A 21965-nucleotide genomic window follows, 5' to 3' on the forward strand; every position below is an offset into this window, starting at 1 on the left:
TTTTTTTTCCTATCTCAAGCCCATATATATGGTGAGGCGTTGTTATCTTACTATGCATATCGTGTTATACATATCATAATAATACGACATAGTTGTATCATTTTAAAAAAAGTATGTTAGTAAAGCACATACCGACACTTGAGCCGTAAGGTCATCATAGCCAGAACCGCTAGAAGCAAAACTAACACCATGGGAGAGATCGAAGGGTCTCATCGGTTCTTGGTCGAGATATGGTCGTATCTCCTTCGTATAACCCAATGCCTCGGCTGAATGATATAAAATCAATAATTACAATTATTATTATTACTTTTTTTTGTTTTTGTACTCATGACATCATAAATTGTTAGAACTTTGATAATGGTTAAATAATATTTAATTCATTAATAAATATAACATAGATGTGCAAGTTAGCATTTCAATGCAATAAAATGAATGCGACGCGTTCTCGTGTTTTTTTGCACTTAATGCAACATTCACCGATCTGTAATGAAAGACACCCAAGAAAACTAAAAATTATAATAAAAAAACTATGAAAATCAAATAAATAATGAAACTTAATCCAATTAATCTCATATAATAATACCTTTTTAATTTGAAAGTAAATTATTATTTAAATCTTCTCCATTAGAGTTGTTAAAAATGTCTCCCTCTTAAAAACACACATGCTCTCAATAAAAAAATACATTACCGATTAAATTTACAAATCAGTAGTTTTATTTTGAGAAAACTTCATAGAATAGTAACAAACTTTAACCATTATACCAATTAGGTTACTCTAACTTTATTTGTTTCAATTACGTTGCTCACAATAGAATATTTATTTATTTATTTTGTCTCAATTAGATTATACGATGAATTACTTGTTATCTTTTTGAATTATTATATCATTTTTCTGAATGGCTAATTATTATATATCATTTAACTAAATTAATGTTAGATGAATTTAATTTATTTTTTTTTTAGAATTTTAACCATATGTTTATGCTTAAATGATATAAAGTTAATTAGTATATGAAATTGAAAAACTAAAAATATTTTAATAGAAAAGTATTTCTAATAATAACAAAATTGAAATATGGTGTTCTTCGAGAAAACAAACAAAAATAATTTTTATATATTTTAATAATTAAGAAAACATGTTTTTTTAATTTGTCAATTTCTTTAATTAATAAAATCCATGTCACTAATTTTAAATTACATATCATCGGTCCACATCATCGTTTACAAAAATTTTTAAATGAAAAATATGTCACGTCAGATAATTATCTACCTAAATGATAAAAAAACGTATAATTAGTACATATGTAAAACTTAAGTAATCTAAATGAGAGAAAAAAATTGTGGGTAACCTGAATATTAAGAAAAAAAAAGTTTGCGAGTGACATAATTGAAACAAAAAAAATTTCAATAACCTAATTGGTGCAATGATAAAAAATTGTTACTATTATATAAAGTTATCCATATTATTTTTCATTAACTTAACCTAGTTGAAAATGTTATTAATTAACTACATATTAATGTTGGAACTTGGAAGCTTTGTTTGTGAAGAGTTTGGCAGTAATACTAATCTTATATATGTACTTTAAGAAATTATTGTTGAACAACAAGGCATACGAAGCTTTTATATACGCGCTAACTCACACATTCTAAAACTACTTTTTACATGTGCATCTTTATCCTGATACTAAAATGCTCAATCATCTAGCATGTTAACAACGATACATCTAGGCTACAAGCCCTTTCGTAACGTTTGCATATAAAATATCAAAATTAAATTTTAAAACAAATTGTTTTCTTTTTTGACCAAAGAAAATTGTTGTTATGTTTGGTTTATATTTTATAGAGTTTATATACATCAAGTTTGATTGAGTTAATGTATCAAACTTAAGCAGAACATGATTGTCGCATTGATTTCTAGTTGTGGTGCTCGCGGGCGGTGATGAGAGCGGCAGATCATATATATTTAAGAATCAAATAGTATTATGCTAGCTAGTTGTATGAAAGCATGTTATATATATATATGCATGTACCTATGAAGTCAGTGGCAAGTCTTCCATTACTAAACCTCCCGGTGGGTCGACCACCAAAGAAGTCCATCCCATATGGTGGAAAGTTACTCTTATCATCCGTATTAAGGCGGTTGTTATTCCCCGGATCAACACTTGAATCGCCAAACACGAACAAACCTGTTATATTATTCTTGGCTGCAATCTGCCTTATTTGAGAAATAGAGATGGCATGGGCCTGTGGAACTAAGGTTACAACAACAGAGATCAGTACCATCAGCATCATGTTCATCATAAGTAACAACCTACTCATATTTGTTTACTTGTAAATGTTTCAAGTTAATGGAGACTTCTCCTTTGAGCTCACACTTGATGAAAATGACCAAAGCCTCTATATGCTATAAATAGACACATTGAATAGTAGGTCATTGAATGATATGTTTGGTTCGGAAGATTAACATTTATTTTGCTTTTATCTAACACTTGATGAAAATGACCAAAGCCTCTATATATATGCCATATAGACTTTTGGTTGCTGTGTTGCACCTTGTATTTGTACAATTGTGCTATTTGTTTAGTATATGTATAGGCCCAACAATTTATTCAAACTATTTATCACAAATAAAATATCCTCGTCGATTTCAAATAACACGCGGTGGCAATACTGTAATTTTCATCAAATCTGATCCACTGCTCCCATAGATTCTGTCCACATTCACCATGACCGTTCAACAATCCGTCACCATCCAATGATTATGTCCACCGTCCACCATCCAACGATTCCGTCCACCGTATACCATCTTCCTCAGTCGACTTGTTCACAGGTCATTTAATAAAATTGGCCAATTGAAATTGAAATTGTTGAACTAATTGATCAATTAAACTTTGAAATTGGTCCAATTAATCATCAATTTGAAGTTTCAGTTGATCAATTTTGAGTTTTGAGCAATGGGTTTTAACTGAACGTTTAAAGTTTCAAGCCTGAACGTTTAAAGACTTAAGGCTGAAACGTTTAAAGATGTTCTTTTTTTGGTCAGAACTTCTTAGAACGTTTAAAGATGTTATTTTTTGGTCAGAACATCTTAGAACGTTTAAAGATGTTTTTTTTTTGTTAGATATTCTTTGAACGTATTAGAACGTTTAAAGGTCTTAAGTTTTGTTTCAGAACGTTTAAACATAATATTTTGAACCTTAATCAGAGCTCGATTGAGTGCATTATTTCTGCAATTCCATAACTGATTGATGTTTTTGTTAGAAATTCTAAACCTTTTTGTTAGAACTTCTAAAGTTTTGGTACAGAACTTCTAAACTTGAACGTTTAAAGGTGTTCGTTTTTTGTTAGAACGTTTAAATGTACAGTGTCTTCAGTTTTGTTTAACATCCAAAATAATTTGCAACTATAAAATTGAAGGCTCAAATTTGTATGATTAGGCGAAAAATTGAAGAACAAACAGCAATCGTTTGTTTAATGGTAAAAAAAATTGACCGATTGTGTTTGAAGTTTATTCGCAGGTAACGAACATTTTTAGGTTTAGATAAACAATTTGTGACTTTCAAGGAACGTCTAAAAGAATAATATATATACATCTACATAATTTTGATTGGTTTAACACATAAGTGAATCAGATTTGTTTATACTGTTTGTAATGTTTTGGGTATTCCTTGGTGGTTTGGGTTGTAGTTGGTTTTTCTTTGTTCGTACATTCAGACTTTTTTGTTTCTTGTGAGTTTTTTCGTTTTTCTTTTTTAATATATTTGGACTTTAAAAAGAAGATATATTAAAATGAATATGAAAAAAATATACAGTTGTATATATTTAAAGCACTTATAATGAGACGAATGTAAAATTGACACACAACTAGTTATCTATTTCATTTGCATGATTTCTTTTCAAGATACAAGTTGGCCTTTAAACTGTTTTGTATTGCTTTTACTATATATAAGCTAACATCATTTATGTATATGTTTTGAAAATAGTAAAAGTTAAATATCATATTTAAAATAAAAAACACGCTTTTGTATTTCTATCAAACTTATATTAAATTCTTTTTTTTTTATTAAATTATCTACTTCACTGAAGAGGTAGGTCCCAGCAGAGCCCAGTTGGACCCGCAAGACTCACCTTGAAGAGGAACGTCTGCGCAGAAACCAACTGGATCCGCAGGACCAACCATGCTCAGAGACGTGACGTCCTTACGCGCAGTACGCAAGCTGGTCCCGCAGGAAATGCCTCCCAATGGTGAAGGACTCCGCCTGTCCCCGCAGCCTCGGATACAAGCCATCAGGGAAGGCCACCCGCGCAGCAAGGCTACACGCACAAGGCACTTAGCTCTCAATCACTCAGTGTCACCTGAAGGAATGAGCAAAGCCGGGAACAATCCCGCACAAGGGCGGGAGGGGGAATACTCCCGCCCAAATAAGCCAGTCCGTACGATACGGGAAGATCTTCTGTACTGTACCTGACGAGGTATGGGAAAAAGATCTGACTAAAGAGACGACAGCTTACTGACACAGTATGGCGAGCAGCATGCTCCTGTACTGTGTCACTATTAGCCGCTGCCTACTCACCAACTACTGCCATACCACGTGCGTAGCCGGCAGTTGGTGGAAAAGGAATAGTACACAGCAGGCCTGGTCATTATCAGCCGCTGCCTACCCACCAACTACTAGCAGGGCACGTGCGTAGGCCACTGTTGGTGGAACAGGAACACTGTTGCAGCCGGCCACACCTCCTTGGAAACCTACCTTCGGCTATAAATACCACAAATGGTATGACCATCATATCTTATCTTATATCATCATAATATACCTGATATCTGCTCTAGCAATCTCTTAATATACACTTATATTTAAAGAGCAATCTAGTCTGATTCTCACGCCGGAGGGTGGTCACAAGGAGGAACCCCCCCCCCCCTTCTCAGTGACAAGCTCACGGTGTCTGTTTTGCAGGTTATCAGAAGAACCATCTTCTCAGGGTCTAACCCCTCGTGGGAAACATCTATCTAACCCCCAGGTTACCAGTAATCTGCCCGGGGTCCGGTTAGTGTTTCTTCATTGGCGCCATCCGTGCATAAAGCTAGAACTTTGTTTTTCTCCAGTTTTTTCAAACTTCTAAGATGGTTAGAGAAACTCCGGTAACCACAACCCCAGCTACTGGGGGGAATACCGGCAACACAGTTTTTACAAACACTACCCCGGCTACCCAAGCCGGGGCAAGTGAAGTAAATTTTACGAACACTACCCCAGTTACCCAAGCTGGGGCAAGTGCAGTAAATAATCGCTCACTGGGAATCACCGATACCCAGTTAGAGAAACGAACAAGACTCCCCCGCCAAACACTCGATGAAGTTAAGGCATGGGCGGAGGCACGTCAGAGGGAATTCCAAGCTGAGTTGGACGAACGCTTGCGTTCCGTCCAACAGGCTGACGAATTCGAAGATTACTTGGATGACTCGGAGGAATCCGACTCCGACGCGAACCCTCGCCATAGGGCAAAAGGGAAGCGTAAGGAAACGGACTCCCAACCGAGAAGGCATTTTGGACAAGCCTTCAAACCAAAAAGCACAGGTGGAAGTCCACGAGACTTCTCCAAAACATTCAGACCAAACGTTGCAAATGCGGGAACGTCCAAATTTGCAAGGGACATTGCGGAAGCAATCGCCCCTAAAAGTGCCAAACAAATGTCCAGCATAGGCACATATGATGGTATATCCGACCCAGATGATCATTTGAACAGATTCATAGCGGGGGCAACCGTCAGTAGTTGGACGGAACCTACATGGTGTTACATGTTCCAAATGACACTGGTCGGGGCTGCTAGAGCGTGGTTCGATCGTCTACCGGTCAACCACATCTACGACTGGGCTGACTTCCAACAGAAGTTTAGCCAACACTTCAGCCAGCAAAGAAAGTATACCGAGGAGCAATGGACAATCCTCAACTGCATTCGAGAAAAAGATGAATCTTTGCTAGACTTCATAACTCGCTTCAACTCGAAGAAGCTAAGTCTGGGTAACATTAGCGAAGATCTTGTTCGCGCTGCTTTTATTCAGGGCGCAAACGACCCAGAGCTCATCCGCACCTTAACGGGTAAAGATGGCATGCCATCCACATGGGATGCCATCATGACAGCAGCTAAACGCTTTGGGGAAACGGAGAAGCAACTGGGTAGAGATCTCCCACAGAGCACAAACCTCTACACCCAGAAAACAAGAGAAGACAACGTTCTCACCGCCCGATTAAACAAAAAGCGGAAGCTAGGCATTTGGCAGTCAAGGGTAAACTTTGACACCTCATCCGGCTTGTAGCATCGGTTAGGCGGAAGGGATAACGTACAGTCAAATAAGAACTCCAGATGGACGCCGCTCACTAAAAGCGTCACCGAGATATTCGCCACCGAGGAGCTCCCATGGCCAAAGCCTCAAATAATCCGACATCGCCACAATGCTGATCGGAGCAAATACTGTGAATTTCACAGGACAAAAGGCCACAACACCGAAGAATGCATAGACGTGAAGGACATGGTCGAGGCATTCGTCAGAGATGGGACGCTCGCGCACCTCGTGGCGCAATGAACGCTGAGCAGGCTGATGCGTGTAGAACCCCAGCTGGGGAAAACACGAATAAAATTCCAGCTTCAATATGGAGACTACATGCTGCGTAAAGAACGAGATCCCGAACCAGGTGCGTATCGGCTCGATGGCACTCCCATCCCAACAACATGGAAGGGAGCTCATTTACACAGTTTGCATGTAAATCAATTCCAAATTTGTAAAGAAAAGGCCAAGAGCCACTTCTAATGGAAATGATTCTCCTTAAAACATTGACGCTGATGATTTTACATTTTTATGAACTATCAACACGGATATGCCGGTTTTCACCGCATAAATACGTGGAAAGTCGTTGCGTGGGGAAGGCGGCAAAACCCGCATAAACCCAAAAAATGACAAACCTTCACGCAGGTCAGTCGAAGGGGAAAAGTTCAGTCTCCCATTAAATGAAAGTGCCGGTCTATCCGCATGAATCATGAAAAAGGGAACTAAACACTAACCTATTGACAACCGCGCGTCGAACGGTTAATTTATTCAACACGGATATGCCAGTTTTCACCGCATAAATACGTGGAAAGTCGTTGCGTGGGGAAGGCGGCAAAACCCGCATAAACCCAAAAAACGACAAACCTTCACGCAGGTCAGTCGAAGGGGAAAAGTTCAGTCCCATTAAATGAAAGTGCCGGTCGATCTGCATGAATCATGAAAAAGGGAACTGAACACTAACCTATTGACAACCGCGCGTTGAACGGTTCAAAACAGAATTTCTAACAAAAGGATGAGGAAAACCTACACGCAGGTCAGATAAAGGTAAAGTTTAGCCATCCTACTACGTGCAAGTGACGGTCCTACCCGCACAATCACGGAAAAGGAAGCAAAACTTCACACCTATTATCTACCACGTTCAAAGGTTAACTTATCCTCAGAAAGGATGAGGAAAACCTACACGCAGGTCAGATGGTAAAGTTTAGCCATCCTACTACGTGCAAGTGACGGTCCTACCCGCACAATCACGAAAGAGGAAGCAAAACTTCACACCTATTATCTACCACGTTCAAAGGTTAACTTATCCTCAGAAAGAATGAGGAAAACCTACACGCAGGTCAGATGGTAAAGTTTAGCCATCCTACTACGTGCAAGTGACGGTCCTACCCGCACAATCACGAAAGAGGAAGCAAAACTTCACACCTATTATCTACCACGTTCAAAGGTTAACTTATCCTCAAAAGGATGAGGAAAACCTACACCCATGTCAGATATAGGTAAAGTTTAGCCATCCTACTACGTGCAAGTGACGGTCCTACCCGCACAATCACGGAAGAGGAAGCAAAACTTCACACCTATCTACCACGTTCAAAGGTTAACTTATTCTAAACACTTGGAAAATTGCTAATTTAAACTAAAGTATGCAAGTCATATAACGTTTATAAGGCAAGGAATCCAATAAAAGAAGCGGTCTTACCCGCACAAAGATTTATATTTCATAAGTATTCATTACAAGAATGGCCGGGTAACTACCCGCCTACAAGAAGATAAATCTATACAAGCTAAGTCTATCCTAGCAGTGGGAAGGGATCTTCGGGATCAGGCTTCAGGGCCACTTCCACTTGAACCAGCACCATCAGTAGATCGTGGCAGTTCAAGGAAAGCTTTAAGGATAGCTAACCCATCATCAGCAGCAGCAACTTGATTCACCTTCTCCACCACCGGATGCGGGAAGGCGGCGTACTGATTCACTGCTTGGTCGTAAACAGCTTCAGTATCAACATTGTACAAAGGGAAGTTGGAAGGCGGGATGCCTTTTTCAACGAACCCTAGACCAAGCAGGAAGCCGACCTTTTCCCCATCCTCGTGAGAAGCGTTGAGGGCTGCGCTCATAGCATCATCGTAAGAGGTCTCAGCAAAGACCCGATGCACAACCTACAAGAAAATATACAAGTGTCAAAACCTTTTCTGTTTACAAAGAAAAGCGTAAAGACATGAAAAACATACCTGAGACAACGCTTCTCGAAGAAGCCATTCCTTGGCAACCAGAGCTTCTTGGAGGGCAGCTTGAGCTTCGTTACGGGCGCGTTCGGCTTCACTCTTGTTGAGGTTGGCAAGCAACACTTCTTTAGCCGCAGCCTCTTCGACGCCCTTTAGCTTCCGCTCAGTATGGTCAAGCACCCCCCTCTGGTCCAAGATCTCCTGGAGCTTTTTGGCGTCTTCCATCGCCAAGGCATCATGAGCCTGCTGGAGAGCCTCTAATTTGGCTTTAAGTTCTTCATTCTCCACGCGTAGAGGCTCAGCAACAGCTTCAGCCTTGGTGGCCCTCTCAGTTGCGTTCCTCGCAGTTTCCTTGGCCAGCCGAAGCTGTTCATTAACAGCTTGGGCAGCCTTGGAACGGGCCTCGAGTCGTGCCTGAACTTCAACCTCGAGGGCCTTGAAGGCCTTCTCCTTCTCCGCAGCCACTGCGGTAAGTTTTTGGTTCTCCTCCCGGACAGCCCGCGCCTGAGCTACTTCCTTAACGCGAGCTGCTTTTAACTTGTCGTTTTCACGACAAAGCAGCTCGACGCGCGGCTGCATCCGGGCCAGGAGAACCCGAAGCTCATTGCTAAGCCTACCCTCCTGGTAGCTAGCCATGGCTTCCCCCAATGCACCACTGGGAGCAGCGTGACGAGCCCATTCCACGCACTCCACAGGGGTACGAAGGGTTGTTCCTCGGCGAATGTTCCATCGTGGAACATACACTTCATTGGAATCCGACACTGCAAAAACACAAAGCAGTTAGGAAAAGATGATAAAGAAAAAATATATAAAAATAGGCCAAAAGAACCCTACGCACCTGTAGGGTCAATTACAGGCCGATAGCCGCCGAACCCATCACCTGAACCCAACGGAAATCCATCCAAGAGGTCAGGCAGATGGGAAGGTGGCAGAGATTGGCGAGAAGCCCCATGCGTACCTGATGGATCGGCCGTCGTTGCCGATGGCGGGGGCATGGTAGCAGCCGCCGCGGTCGCCGCCGCGGAATCCGCAGCAATAGTAACCGCCGGCTCGGTGAAGGATGCTGTAAAAATAGCCTTCACAGCCGGCGGTGACGTCATCTCAGCTGGAACAGTCGGCTCAAAGGAGTGAGCAACTGAACCAGCGGAAGCAGGCGCAGGCGCCTGGGTCGACGCCTCAGGTAGGCTGACCAAGCCTACCGTCATTGGCGGGGAGGTACCACTCTGCGCTCCACCCTGGAATGCGTCAACATCCACGCCTGCACAAAGAATATAAGTGTTAAATGATATCAAACTATGAAAATAAAAGCTAAAGGAAAGTTGTACTTACGGGTTTTCTTGAGCCTAAAGGTACGGAGAGGCGGGGACGGACCCGATGGAGCCGGCCTCTTTGCGCCGGTCACCGTCGTCTTCTTTGGCTCTCCGGAGGTGACAGTCGTAACCTCTGGAGCGGTGGTCTTATCACCACCGGGATTCCCCGCCACCTCTTCGCTCTCGGTCTCCGAGTCAGACCGAGGCGCTGGATCGGCTGTGGAGGCCACCTTCTCCTTCCCCTTCCCGCCGGCAGCCTTCTTCTTCCGCACCAACGAAGGACCATCTGCGGATTCCTCATCAGAACATACGATTAGAGGAATTCCAGCAGAGGTTTCAGCATTGAGGGGTACAGGGTCGAATAGCGCCTTACCTGGCCGACGGGCGCTAAGGATCTCATGGCCTAGCGGATAGACCTCCACGAACCGATCCGCCGTTTGTTCCAGGATGGGCAACTCGTTCTCGTCCAGAGCACGAGTACCCATCCGAGCGGGACCGTCAGCCTCCCGCGGGTTCAGGAGCGACTGCAAGTCGTTCCCCTCTGAAATAAACAAGAAAGAAGTTAGAAGAAATTCAAAATCAACAAAAGGGAAAAAGGCATACCGTAAGGAACAGAGTTCGAACCGTATTCGAGGACGATCGAAATCTTGCGCGCATCAGCCTCCTTCCACACCCGGCTCATCCCCAGCATCACCATCCCGGACTCCGCAAACCGGTAAACCGGAGATTGGACCCGAGATATCTTCGAGAACCATTCCGCCTCCTGGTAGCTGGAGGCGTGAAGGCTTGGGAGAGCTTGCCCATTCTTAAACTTCATGGCAATGGGGATGGCGCGAGCGGATATGAAGAAGAACTCCCACTTCCACGAGCGAAGACTGCGCTCGGTCGCGCAGATCTTTAAACCCTTAATCCGGGTTGTCAATGTGTACCACCCCTGGATGCACCTCCAAGTATAGAAGGTTATCAGGCGGTCAACATAGGGCTCAACGCCCAAAATCCGGCACACCCACTCGAAGTGGCGAATCTTGGCGATCGCCATGGGGTGCAACTCGGTCAAATGAACACCATGCCTCTCAAGGACACGGTAAACAAACTTTGTCAATGGGAACCTAAGATTCCCATAGACAAAGAATGCAGCATAAACCCCGATCTTGCCTCTGGGGGCATCGTACATAGTATGATGGGGTTCAGGAAACTCAGGCTCGAGAGACTCGAGCATGAACTTCCTGACGACATACCGGTACAGATCGCCAGGCAGAGCACACTGGCACTCGCCAGCAGTACTCTTGTCATCGGCTGTGGATTCAACATCACGAGACATCTTGTAAAAGAAGAAGAAAACGATTTCGGGAGAATGCTTGCCTGAAAAGGTGAGTATTCGCCGGAAATCGCAAAGAAGATGAAGAGAAGAGTGAAAGTGTGGATTACAAAGAGCCCTCTACCCCTTTATATACTAATCGCAATTAATGCGATGAAATTAATGCGGAAGAGAGAGAAAACGAAGGTGCAATGAAACTATGACACGTGGCAAAAAGCAAGCTGGCAACAGCTGTTGACAGGACGCATACCATTAATTTCGCGGCCACGCGCCCGAAAAATCGCGCCCACGCGCCTGAAAAAGCGTCTGGAATGACCATGTACTGTCACGTCACCATAACTTCCTGCACGATCTGACACAGTCAGAAGAAACCGTCGCACGACGTTTCAGAGTTTTGGACTGTTCTTCTTTCTACCAACTCTTCGAATTTCAAAATTCAAAATTCAAAAAGATCAAAAAGTAGGCGGGAAAATACCCCTTACCTTGGCAAACAAGTAACCGTAAGACGGATGCGGGTACAGTGTTAAGGCAAAACCCTTCACATACCTAGCACCAGCAGGGAATTGAAGCCAAGAAAACCTTGGCGAACAAGTAACAGTAAGACGGATGCGGGTACAGTGTTAAGGCAAAACCCTTCACATACCTAGCACCCGCAGGGAATTGAAGACAAGAAAACCTTGGCAAACAAGTAACCGTAAGACGGATGCGGGTACAGTGTTAAGGCAAAACCCTTCACATACCTAGCACCCGCAGGGAATTGAAGCCAAGAAAACCTTGGCGAACAAGTAACCGTAAGACGGATGCGGGTACAGTGTTAAGGCAAAACCCTTCACATACCTAGCACCCGCAGGGAATTGAAGCCAAGAAAACCTTGGCGAACAAGTAACCGTAAGACGGATGCGGGTACAGTGTTAAGGCAAAACCCTTCACATACCTAGCACCCGCAGGGAATTGAAGCCAAGTACCTCGGCAACCAAGTAACTATAAGACGGGTGCGGGTACAGTGTAAAGGCAAAACCCTTCACATACCTAGCACCCGCAGGGAATTGACGCCAGGAATACCTTGGAAGTAAAGTAACCGTAAGACGAGCGCAGGTACAGTGTTAAGGCAAAACCCTTCACATACCTAGCGCTCCGCTGGGAATTGAAACCAAGAAGGATCTTCTGGGCAATGCTTGCGGAAACGGAAATAACATCCCCGCATAGCGGGAACGTCGAGAACTACGTTGTTTGAAGCTCCAGGATGGAATTGGTGGTTTTAACATAATTGATCACTATGTTCAAAACTACCAAAACCTCATGGAGAATCCACACAAGTGGGACTCAACGCTCCTGACTTGCGAGGAGGTTACAGACCTGCCCGCATCATACCCAAAGACCAAGCAGGAAACTCGGGAATTTCTGCAAGTGACAAGGACTTCCGCGGGAGGAATCCCCATGGAAAACCTTAAAAAACCCTTTTCAAAAACCCTTTGCTTAAGTCCAAAAGTTCACCTCACTTTATTAAACACTCATGAGAAGAACATTGGACTGGGGGGACTTGAAGAGGTAGGTCCCAGCAGAGCCCAGTTGGACCCGCAAGACTCACCTTGAAGAGGAACGTCTGCGCAGAAACCAACTGGATCCGCAGGACCAACCATGCTCAGAGACGTGACGTCCTTACGCGCAGTACGCAAGCTGGTCCCGCAGGAAATGCCTCCCAATGGTGAAGGACTCCGCCTGTCCCCGCAGCCTCGGATACAAGCCATCAGGGAAGGCCACCCGCGCAGCAAGGCTACACGCACAAGGCACTTAGCTCTCAATCACTCAGTGTCACCTGAAGGAATGAGCAAAGCCGGGAACAATCCCGCACAAGGGCGGGAGGGGGAATACTCCCGCCCAAATAAGCCAGTCCGTACGATACGGGAAGATCTTCTGTACTGTACCTGACGAGGTATGGGAAAAAGATCTGACTAAAGAGACGACAGCTTACTGACACAGTATGGCGAGCAGCATGCTCCTGTACTGTGTCACTATTAGCCGCTGCCTACTCACCAACTACTGCCATACCACGTGCGTAGCCGGCAGTTGGTGGAAAAGGAATAGTACACAGCAGGCCTGGTCATTATCAGCCGCTGCCTACCCACCAACTACTAGCAGGGCACGTGCGTAGGCCACTGTTGGTGGAACAGGAACACTGTTGCAGCCGGCCACACCTCCTTGGAAACCTACCTTCGGCTATAAATACCACAAATGGTATGACCATCATATCTTATCTTATATCATCATAATATACCTGATATCTGCTCTAGCAATCTCTTAATATACACTTATATTTAAAGAGCAATCTAGTCTGATTCTCACGCCGGAGGGTGGTCACAAGGAGGAACCCCCCCCCCCCCCTTCTCAGTGACAAGCTCACGGTGTCTGTTTTGCAGGTTATCAGAAGAACCATCTTCTCAGGGTCTAACCCCTCGTGGGAAACATCTATCTAACCCCCAGGTTACCAATAATCTGCCCGGGGTCCGGTTAGTGTTTCTTCATTCACGAAGTCCATATAAAACATTGACGAGTTATATTATGTGATTAATTGTATTCTTTCGTGAAATGATACTAACTTATTATAACAAACCCAATAATAAAAAAAAGTAGTCATGTTAGCAGTAATAATAATACCAGTAATAATATAACATGAGTTAACTATAATTTTTAAAAGATTACTATAGTAACTTGGTAAAAATGTAACTTTATAAAACTTGAACATATAAATACTATTTAGACCATGTGCAGTGGGACGCTATCAAAATGTTTAATAAAACAAAGGTGATGATGGGGATAAAAGATTGAAAAGAGAAAGAAAAAAACAATAAAAACAATAAAACTTGTGAAAATGATTCCAGGTGTTGTTGTATTGCGGGCCGGGTCGTGCTGCTTGCTTGCCCGGTTCAGTTGTACCTTGGTTCTATATAATACGTTTTCGTTGGTCTTTCAAAAAAAATAATAATGAAAGTACCTTATCTCGAAAAATTATTGAGAAAGGACTGGTAAGTAGTTGCATTGAAGCATGCCATAAATTTTGTTGCACTAACATGTGCGAATGATGGCCATTGGCAGTATTCATTTAAACTGTAAGGAAAAATGGTATGTGTTTATAAGAATGTTACAACATATTATGTTATAAAAATGGTATAAGAAAACTAAATGATAATTAACTTAAAAAAAACCAAAGAAAATAGTTTACAGATCAAAATATTATACAAAAAATGACACGAATAAATAGAAAATAACTTTACAAAATATACACAAATGCAGTGTGCTTATTTGCCATTAACTCTCACACAATCTGAAAACTTTAATCATCATGTTTCGGTTCGGTCTTGGTGTTTGCATCTTCAACTTTTGTGACTGACCCAAACGATAGCTTTCGGTTTCTCAAAGGTTTGTTTGGTGAGTTTTTATGGGCTTTTTTTGCAGGGCTGTTGACTTTTTTTGGAGTCAACACAACCAGGACTCTTTTTTCCCATGGCTGAGCAACAACCCATCTATCCACCCAACTCCAATCCCAATTTGCAGTGGCCAGTTTTGAATCCTTTGGGCCTAAACTTGATTTTGAATCGGGCCTCCACTGCAGATTCATGTTAAAATTAAGGGAGTCAATTTTCTGACATAACACGGATCCTAAATCATTTTTTGCGGGTACGGGGTCTGGGTGAACCCGAGAAGACGTTTAGCTATATGGGCCTTTCTTGTGTGACCAGTTTGACCCATCTTTTTATTTTTTATTTATTATAAAATGTGTTTATATAGTTTAAAACTATTTTAGTATTTTTACCCCAAAGTTTAAAAGTTTAAAAATAAATTGGGATGCTTTAAACATAATTAGTTCAAGAAAAAATAAAAAATAATATGTAATTTGATATTTTAAAGTATTAATATGCAAATAGAAACTAAATAAAGTTCTTTTTTCTGTTTAAACGAGTCGCGTTACTGTTCATGTCTGTGTGACACGATTTTCAGGTTCGTGTCGTCTCGTGTCTTGGTCGGGTTTGACTCATCAACCAGCAAACACGACCCGTTTATCAGCTCAATAATCACCATTACTTGACTCAGCTCTATCGATGTTTTCTTTATAACAAAGAAAACGCAAAAAAATTGTTAGGATTCATATGGGATTGTGACCTGATGAGAGAACGCATATGCCATAGCGCGCTCGCGCTTTACCGCTGCTTCTTCTCTCTGTTGTATCCTTGCAAGAGCCTCATTTTTTGTATCAGAACCACCACTCCACTCCACCTGATATGTGATTATTAGAACATGTAAATAAAACTGAATCTTAATGAATAATTAAACAATAACAGAATAGACGACTTTTTGAAGCTGAAAATGATAATATCCAAATGAGAAGATATGTTTCACCTCTAGATCATGGAGCTTAGTCTCAAGTTTCAACTGATTTTCTAACTTCTTTCGTCTGATTCCTCCATTTTCAACCATGTGTTTTCTGCGCGTTTTTATCTGGGCTTGTATCTTGGTCCATGATTGAAGATTGATTAATGTGTTTGATGCTTGTTTCTTGCCAAAATCACCTCGTGTAAGCGTTTGCAGTCTTGATACTCCTTTCAAATTCCTTAAAACCTTTCTTGCCTTGTTACAAAAATTGTTAACAGTTAGCTTCTTTTTCTTTCCACATAAGTGAATATAACATTGATGAAATAATCGATTGTTCGTTCGTGTACCTTAAACGCCCTGAATGCAGTTTGGATCCGAGTTGCAGCTATATTCTCACTGAGAGTAGTTTTGTATTTTTCTTGAGGTTGGGGTTCCAAATTATATGAATCCGGTACTGAAAACCCCTGTTCCAAAAATAACAAATTAAGTTAAAAAAAAAGGTTCACATTGGTTTGCAAAAAGGTGAAAGCTTGATAACCGAAGTTGTCCGTTACATTCACAAGATTATGAAAACAATTCTTGTAAACAAATACGTACGCGTACCTTCGTCTTGTTTTTTGATTTTCTTGATTTACTCAAGTTGATTATAATCTTGAACCAATGTTTAGATCCCATTGTTGATGCTACACTTTCTTTATGCTGCTAGATAACAAATAGCATATAGATACATTTGAGAAAAGATTCAATACATTTGGAACACGAAAAAATAACAATATTCAAGAATATAGTTGAACCATCTTCATCAAACAAAGTTTAATAACATTCTTGAATTTTTTTTATTATTGTTGTTTTTATATCCTCATTAGTTTAAGAGTTGGAGAGCTACTCCTTTGACTTTCAAAAGTCAATACATTTCTTTATGGAACACTTGTGCAATAAACTAAAATAGATACTTGTTACATGATCATCTAATATGATAGCATTGTCATAATATGCTAAATCTGATGTTCATTATTCGGGCCGACATGCGAAAAATGGTAATACGGGCAATATGACTGTCAACGATCTGCGCCGTCACGTCATGAGTCCCGTATGATCTGAGCAAACACCAACTCATACAATTTGCATAAAAGTATAAAACTTTATGGCCCGTATGACATGTCAGTATAGTATAACACGTCATACGACCTGTACAACCAGTTTGCGCTTGTCATACGCCTGTATAACACATCATAGTTCTTAAATAATCAGAAAACTACATAAACCTGTTTATATAGCAGAAACCCTAAATCCAATATGGGGAATTATGCAAAGATAATCAAGGGTAATTAACAACATACACAAACAAGAACAATGAGTAATCCAATTAGCCAAGATACATGAAACCCTAATCAAGATTCAATAAAAATGTAAACTTTGACATATATGTCTACTAAAAATCACATACCAAAACTCAAGCTCCCAAAATAAGTGAAAGAACTTAAAACCAGAGCAAAAATGGTGTGATAACATTATGGGAAAGGTGTGTGTTGTGTAGATATTTGAGGCAATTGGGCATGGCCCATTACTGCATACCAACCAGCTAGCTCACTTATTTCATGAAGGTACAACAGGGATGACAAATTATTGCAATGATTGAGATGTAGTTTAATGTGTCTCAGCAGGAATCTTATTATGATTGTATTTGGTGAACAATAATAAATTAACCAAATTGGTATAAACTTTATGTTATGATTGTGGTTGGTGGGTTGGGCAGAAACATTATAAATTGGAAATCTTGTTTGTTAAATCAACAAATTCAGATTATGCAAAATTGGGGTGGTGGTTTGGTTACAACTTACAACAAAATTTAGATTAAGAAAATCGTGTAAGACACGTGAACCTGAATGCGACCTGTTGACCCAAAAGTGTTTAAATTTTTATTTTCTTCACGGATTAATACTTTAAATTTATATTTTTACAACAACAAAAAATGCAAATTTGTATAAAGGAATTACATTTTAATTATAAAATATTATGCCAATTTCCTTTTTATGTTTAAAATTTGGGATAAGAAACCTCACTCGTTTAACTTATTACATAAAAAACATTTAAAAAATGGATTAAACGGGCAACCCGTGGACCCATCAAGTTGAGCCGACCCGTTTACCTAAATTGGTTCACGTGTATATGGTCGGGTATGGGTCATAGATTTTCAATAATATGATACTGAGATTAAATTGTCATCTCTACCAGAGCCGGTTGGACCATATATCTAACCCAAGTTCTAGCTTTGGGCCACCCAAAAATCAAGGCCCCCATATTTTATAAAACAAATAATATATTAATATTAGGTTTAGTAAATAAATGAATAATAATCAATGTTTTTGCTTTATGCATCGGAAGTTTCAATATTTACGTTCAATAAGTTATTTGAATATATTTTTACACATAATATAACTACAATAAATAAAAATTTTAACTCCGGTAGAAGAGATTAACAATACTCGTCCTATTGTCATCCTTACATAGAAGAGGCATATGCTGTCAAGATGGAAAAAGCATACCATGCTCAAACTAAGTTAATAGAATCAATTGCGTTTGTTTAATCACTTTGCATATTGATTTGAGTTACAAATGTGTTGGACACAGATTAATTATGATCCATGTCAATGAGATGTTAGATAAACAAGAGTAATCAATAACTAACCCTACACAATTATTTGGAAACAACAAGCATATGAATGGTAATGTGGATGACACTTCTTTTGTAGTTTCTATGTTAACAGGAAGTGATATGTGACTAGTATATGTAGACGTCTACTGTTTGTGTGCAATCTGGATAGTTTTTGATTTATATATGCACAAGATACACCTTGGAGCGCCTTCAACGCCAATTTCTGGATAAAAATAGGTGCTTAGGCTGATGTCAGTTTTCGAGATGCCGTTAAAAATCATCTCACTCTTTCTGTACCATACTTTTGATGGGATATTAGTAGGCCATTTGTTTGTTTGTTAAAAGAAAGGATAGAAATTGGAATGAATGACTACAAGTGTTTGTTTGATAGAGAAACTAATGAAAGCATTGTACCATATTCCACAAACCATGGCCTACTAAGCTCCTTTAGTATCTCATCTCTCTAATATAAATGGAAAGACATATTTTTAAAATAATAATCTGTCAATATAATTCATTTTTAAGTTTAATAGATAAATCAGATACTCCATCTCTAATACATTCAACCTTTGAAACCATTTTAACTTATACTTGAAACAGTACTATGATTATAGAGTAAATGTTTATAATATTATTATGGAAGGATAGGTTTTTTTAAGAATGATTAACACAAGTTATAAAATAAAAGAACAGTCAACCCGGCCCATTAAAATGATTTGTATAAACCCACCCAGCCATGTTTAGGCAGTAGGCACGCCACCCAACCCGATCGCCCAGTCATCTAACCAGCTCTACATATAACTGAAGTCTTAACAATGTGTCACCTGTTTTAATATTTTGAATAAAAAATATGTAGTTATTAGCATGAAAACACATTAAAACCCAGGTTGCTACATGCTAATAAAGAACAAGCAGTCACTCAAAACCGATCCTCAACGTACATTTGACCTCAGAGAAAGTAAAATGCCATAACCGCGTTTAACATATTTACTGCTTTTCCACATCATCAACAATAACCAATGCTTTTGATTGGGGCGGCTCGGTTTCTTCCGAAGCATTTGTCCCGTCTTGTTTCTGCTATAAATATTAAAGGATATGCCCAAATTTCATTAAAAATTCTAATATAAAAAAAGTTAACAAATTTAGTGAGTAGCTGCAGTGATTTGTGGTCAATGTTACCTTCTTGGTTAGACCTTTAGTCTCCATGAGATGATAAAATGTTTTCATTAGCATTTCTTCCTCTACCTAAAAAGTGTTAAAAAGATGATTAATACTCGGTAAGTAAATAATAATAATAATAATAATAATAATAATAATATATAGCAAAAAAATTACCTGAAGTTTATGTAATTCATGTGACATTGATCTATAAGCATCCATGAGGAGTTCATCTTGTTTCTCCAAGTGTCTACACATTAAAGATGAATATCATTTTCATCATGCTAATAGAAGACAATTCAACAAAGAATACTACCTTAACACGTCTCCGGTGTGTTTAGAATCCATTGTTTTCGAAAAAAAACGAGGCTCCAATCTTAGTCAGCCGTCGAGTGAATTGCAGGCTCTGCAAGTAACAAACAGTCTTGAGGCATTGTAATGTAAATCAACTCATTTTAAACTATTGACTGTAACAAAAGTGAAAAAAATAACAATGCCTTTAGTAAAATCCTAATATCCATATCAGCTATTTGTATGTTATCAATTGATATGATAAAGGTTATGTTATGTTTCTTTCTGTTCTACACCTCAAAGAGTTCAACTATTCATATGAATTAGCTATCATTATCAATGGTTTCAAATATACAATTGACAAAATAAGTTAGCATGGATACTGCATACATTCAATCAACTATAAATCACACCAGTAAACGTGTTAAATGATGAATCAACAAGTGAATTGTTTAAACCCTAATTGTTGATTTTAGGAATAAATCAATTCGTGACGTAAAAAACTATAAGAATTGGAAGCCAGTTATTATTACCTGAGAAATCGGAAAACGTGGGGGTATAACAGTGGTTCGATGGCGGACGCTCGGCAGTACGAGGCGGCGAAAGGAATGCTACCTTTATTTCCAAACTACTGATTTCCCCCACGGGTGTCGTCAATAAAAAAAACCCATGTGTGATCAAACTTATACGCTGGTAATACCCGAGTGTTATCACTTACATTTGTTATGTAAGTAAAACCCGGACGTTGCTGATTGTTGTTGGTAAAACTCAATCGTTGTTAAAACCTAAGCATTGAAACCTGAACGTTGATAAAACCAAATGTTACGGCACCTTGTTGACGTGAATTTAGTCATTATCGTTTACGTTCGTTAATAGTATAAAGTATAAACACCAAAAAAACACACATATTCAACGCGCGCACATGCAACACACACACAAAAAAAGTAAATCGGTCAACAAGGTGCCGCCAAATAAACCGATAGGAACCTTGCAGCACCCGAACTTCACTATTTCTTATGCATATAATGTCTAATCAAATTAAAATTTTACCTTGTGTATTTTATTCTTTTATTTTGAGTAAACTTCAATTTTTCGCCAGCGAGGTTATCTTCAAAATTAAACTTTTATCTTATGTATTTCATCATTTGGGTATCGAGCCGGGGGTCTCACCGGAAGCAGTCTCTCTATCCTTATGGGGTAGAGGTAAGGCTGTCTACATCTTACCCTCCTCAGACCCTACTATAGCTTTGTTATTGGTGGGATATACTGAGTACGATGATGATGATGATGATGATGATGATGATGATTTCATCATTTGGGTCATTAATGTTTCCATCGTAAACAATTTTCGTCCCTTAAGATTAACCATTGTAATGGTTTTGTCATGTCTCAGACATGTAAGATGTAAGGAGTATTATCGTCTTTTAACCCTATGTTATTAAGAATTATGCAACTATGTAAAAATAATACATGTATGAAAGGGTTAAAAAATATGAGGACTAAGATTTGAGATGAATAGTTAGACATCATATAAACTAGTGAATCGAAATATTTTTTTAAAAAAAAGTCATGTATAAATGCTAGAGAAATAAATGATGTAAAACAAACAAGTGAAGCTTAGTATCTACTAAGCTCGAGGGTTAACTCCAGTTAGTATCTATAGTTAGTATTCAAATAAATTACATTCAAGCTTAGATCTAGTTCATTTAGGCCTATCTGAGTCGAATTTTAGCGAGTCGAGTTCGACTAACTCTATAGATTTTAAAGAAACTTGATTGGTATGCGTATCTCTTGTGAATTAAGTACATAACACTCTTAGAATGAAATATTTCATTGGTATGCTCACGAAAATTCAATCAAATAGTGCTGTCAAATGTCAACTATGATCAGAGCCCGAAGTGTATCGTATTTAGAAAAATATATGATAACACAAATATTAATAAATAACCAAATTTTAATAACGTTGTCAAACTAATAAAGCTTGATACACATACCAACTTCACGTCATCACTAAACCAATTGATGCATACATCAACTTTGTAATATACAACCTGTAAATTGTGATTTTTTAACATATTTTAAAAGGTGTATTATTATATTTATAACTTGCTTAAAGAATCATACACTCTATATTATTTATATGTAAATGGTTTAACGAGAGACGCAAATGAAGAAAAAGAATCTTTGAGTGATATAATATAAAAAGCAAATGCACCTCTAAATTTAACTTTCGTTTATAGTTTATTTAATAACTAGTTTTTATTTCTGTATTACGGGGTTGTTTTATATTATTTGTTTTTAATATTTATTTATTTTTTAAAA

The 21965-nt window shown here is 39.4% G+C and overlaps 1 protein-coding gene and 1 long non-coding RNA gene across 3 annotated transcripts; both read right to left on the reverse strand.

Moving 5' to 3' along the window:
* Positions 1-14386: 14386 nt before the first annotated feature.
* LOC143617983 (protein IQ-DOMAIN 9-like) lies at positions 14387-16213 on the reverse strand. Its single transcript, XM_077090355.1, has 5 exons — positions 16142-16213; positions 15886-16002; positions 15566-15793; positions 15329-15442; positions 14387-14774 (listed from the first exon to the last, which is right to left on the reverse strand). The coding sequence occupies exons 1-5, from the start codon at positions 16211-16213 to the stop codon at positions 14502-14504; spliced, it is 804 nt and encodes a 267-aa protein (XP_076946470.1). The 3' UTR covers positions 14387-14501.
* A 2778-nt stretch (positions 16214-18991) lies between these two features.
* On the reverse strand, positions 18992-19951 carry LOC143617985 (uncharacterized). Of its 2 annotated transcripts, none has more exons than XR_013150931.1 (4): positions 19669-19951; positions 19530-19602; positions 19374-19439; positions 18992-19271 (listed from the first exon to the last, which is right to left on the reverse strand). It is a non-coding gene; the product is annotated as an uncharacterized LOC143617985 (long non-coding RNA). The 2 variants fall into 2 exon arrangements; XR_013150932.1 differs by having other exon boundaries at positions 18992-19268; positions 19669-19945.
* Positions 19952-21965: the final 2014 nt, after the last annotated feature.

Source organism: Bidens hawaiensis, unplaced genomic scaffold, assembly GCF_021521415.1.
Source record: "Bidens hawaiensis isolate Kalapana, Puna unplaced genomic scaffold, B.hawaiensis_p1.1 tig00061261_1, whole genome shotgun sequence".
Taxonomy (NCBI): Eukaryota; Viridiplantae; Streptophyta; class Magnoliopsida; order Asterales; family Asteraceae; genus Bidens; species Bidens hawaiensis.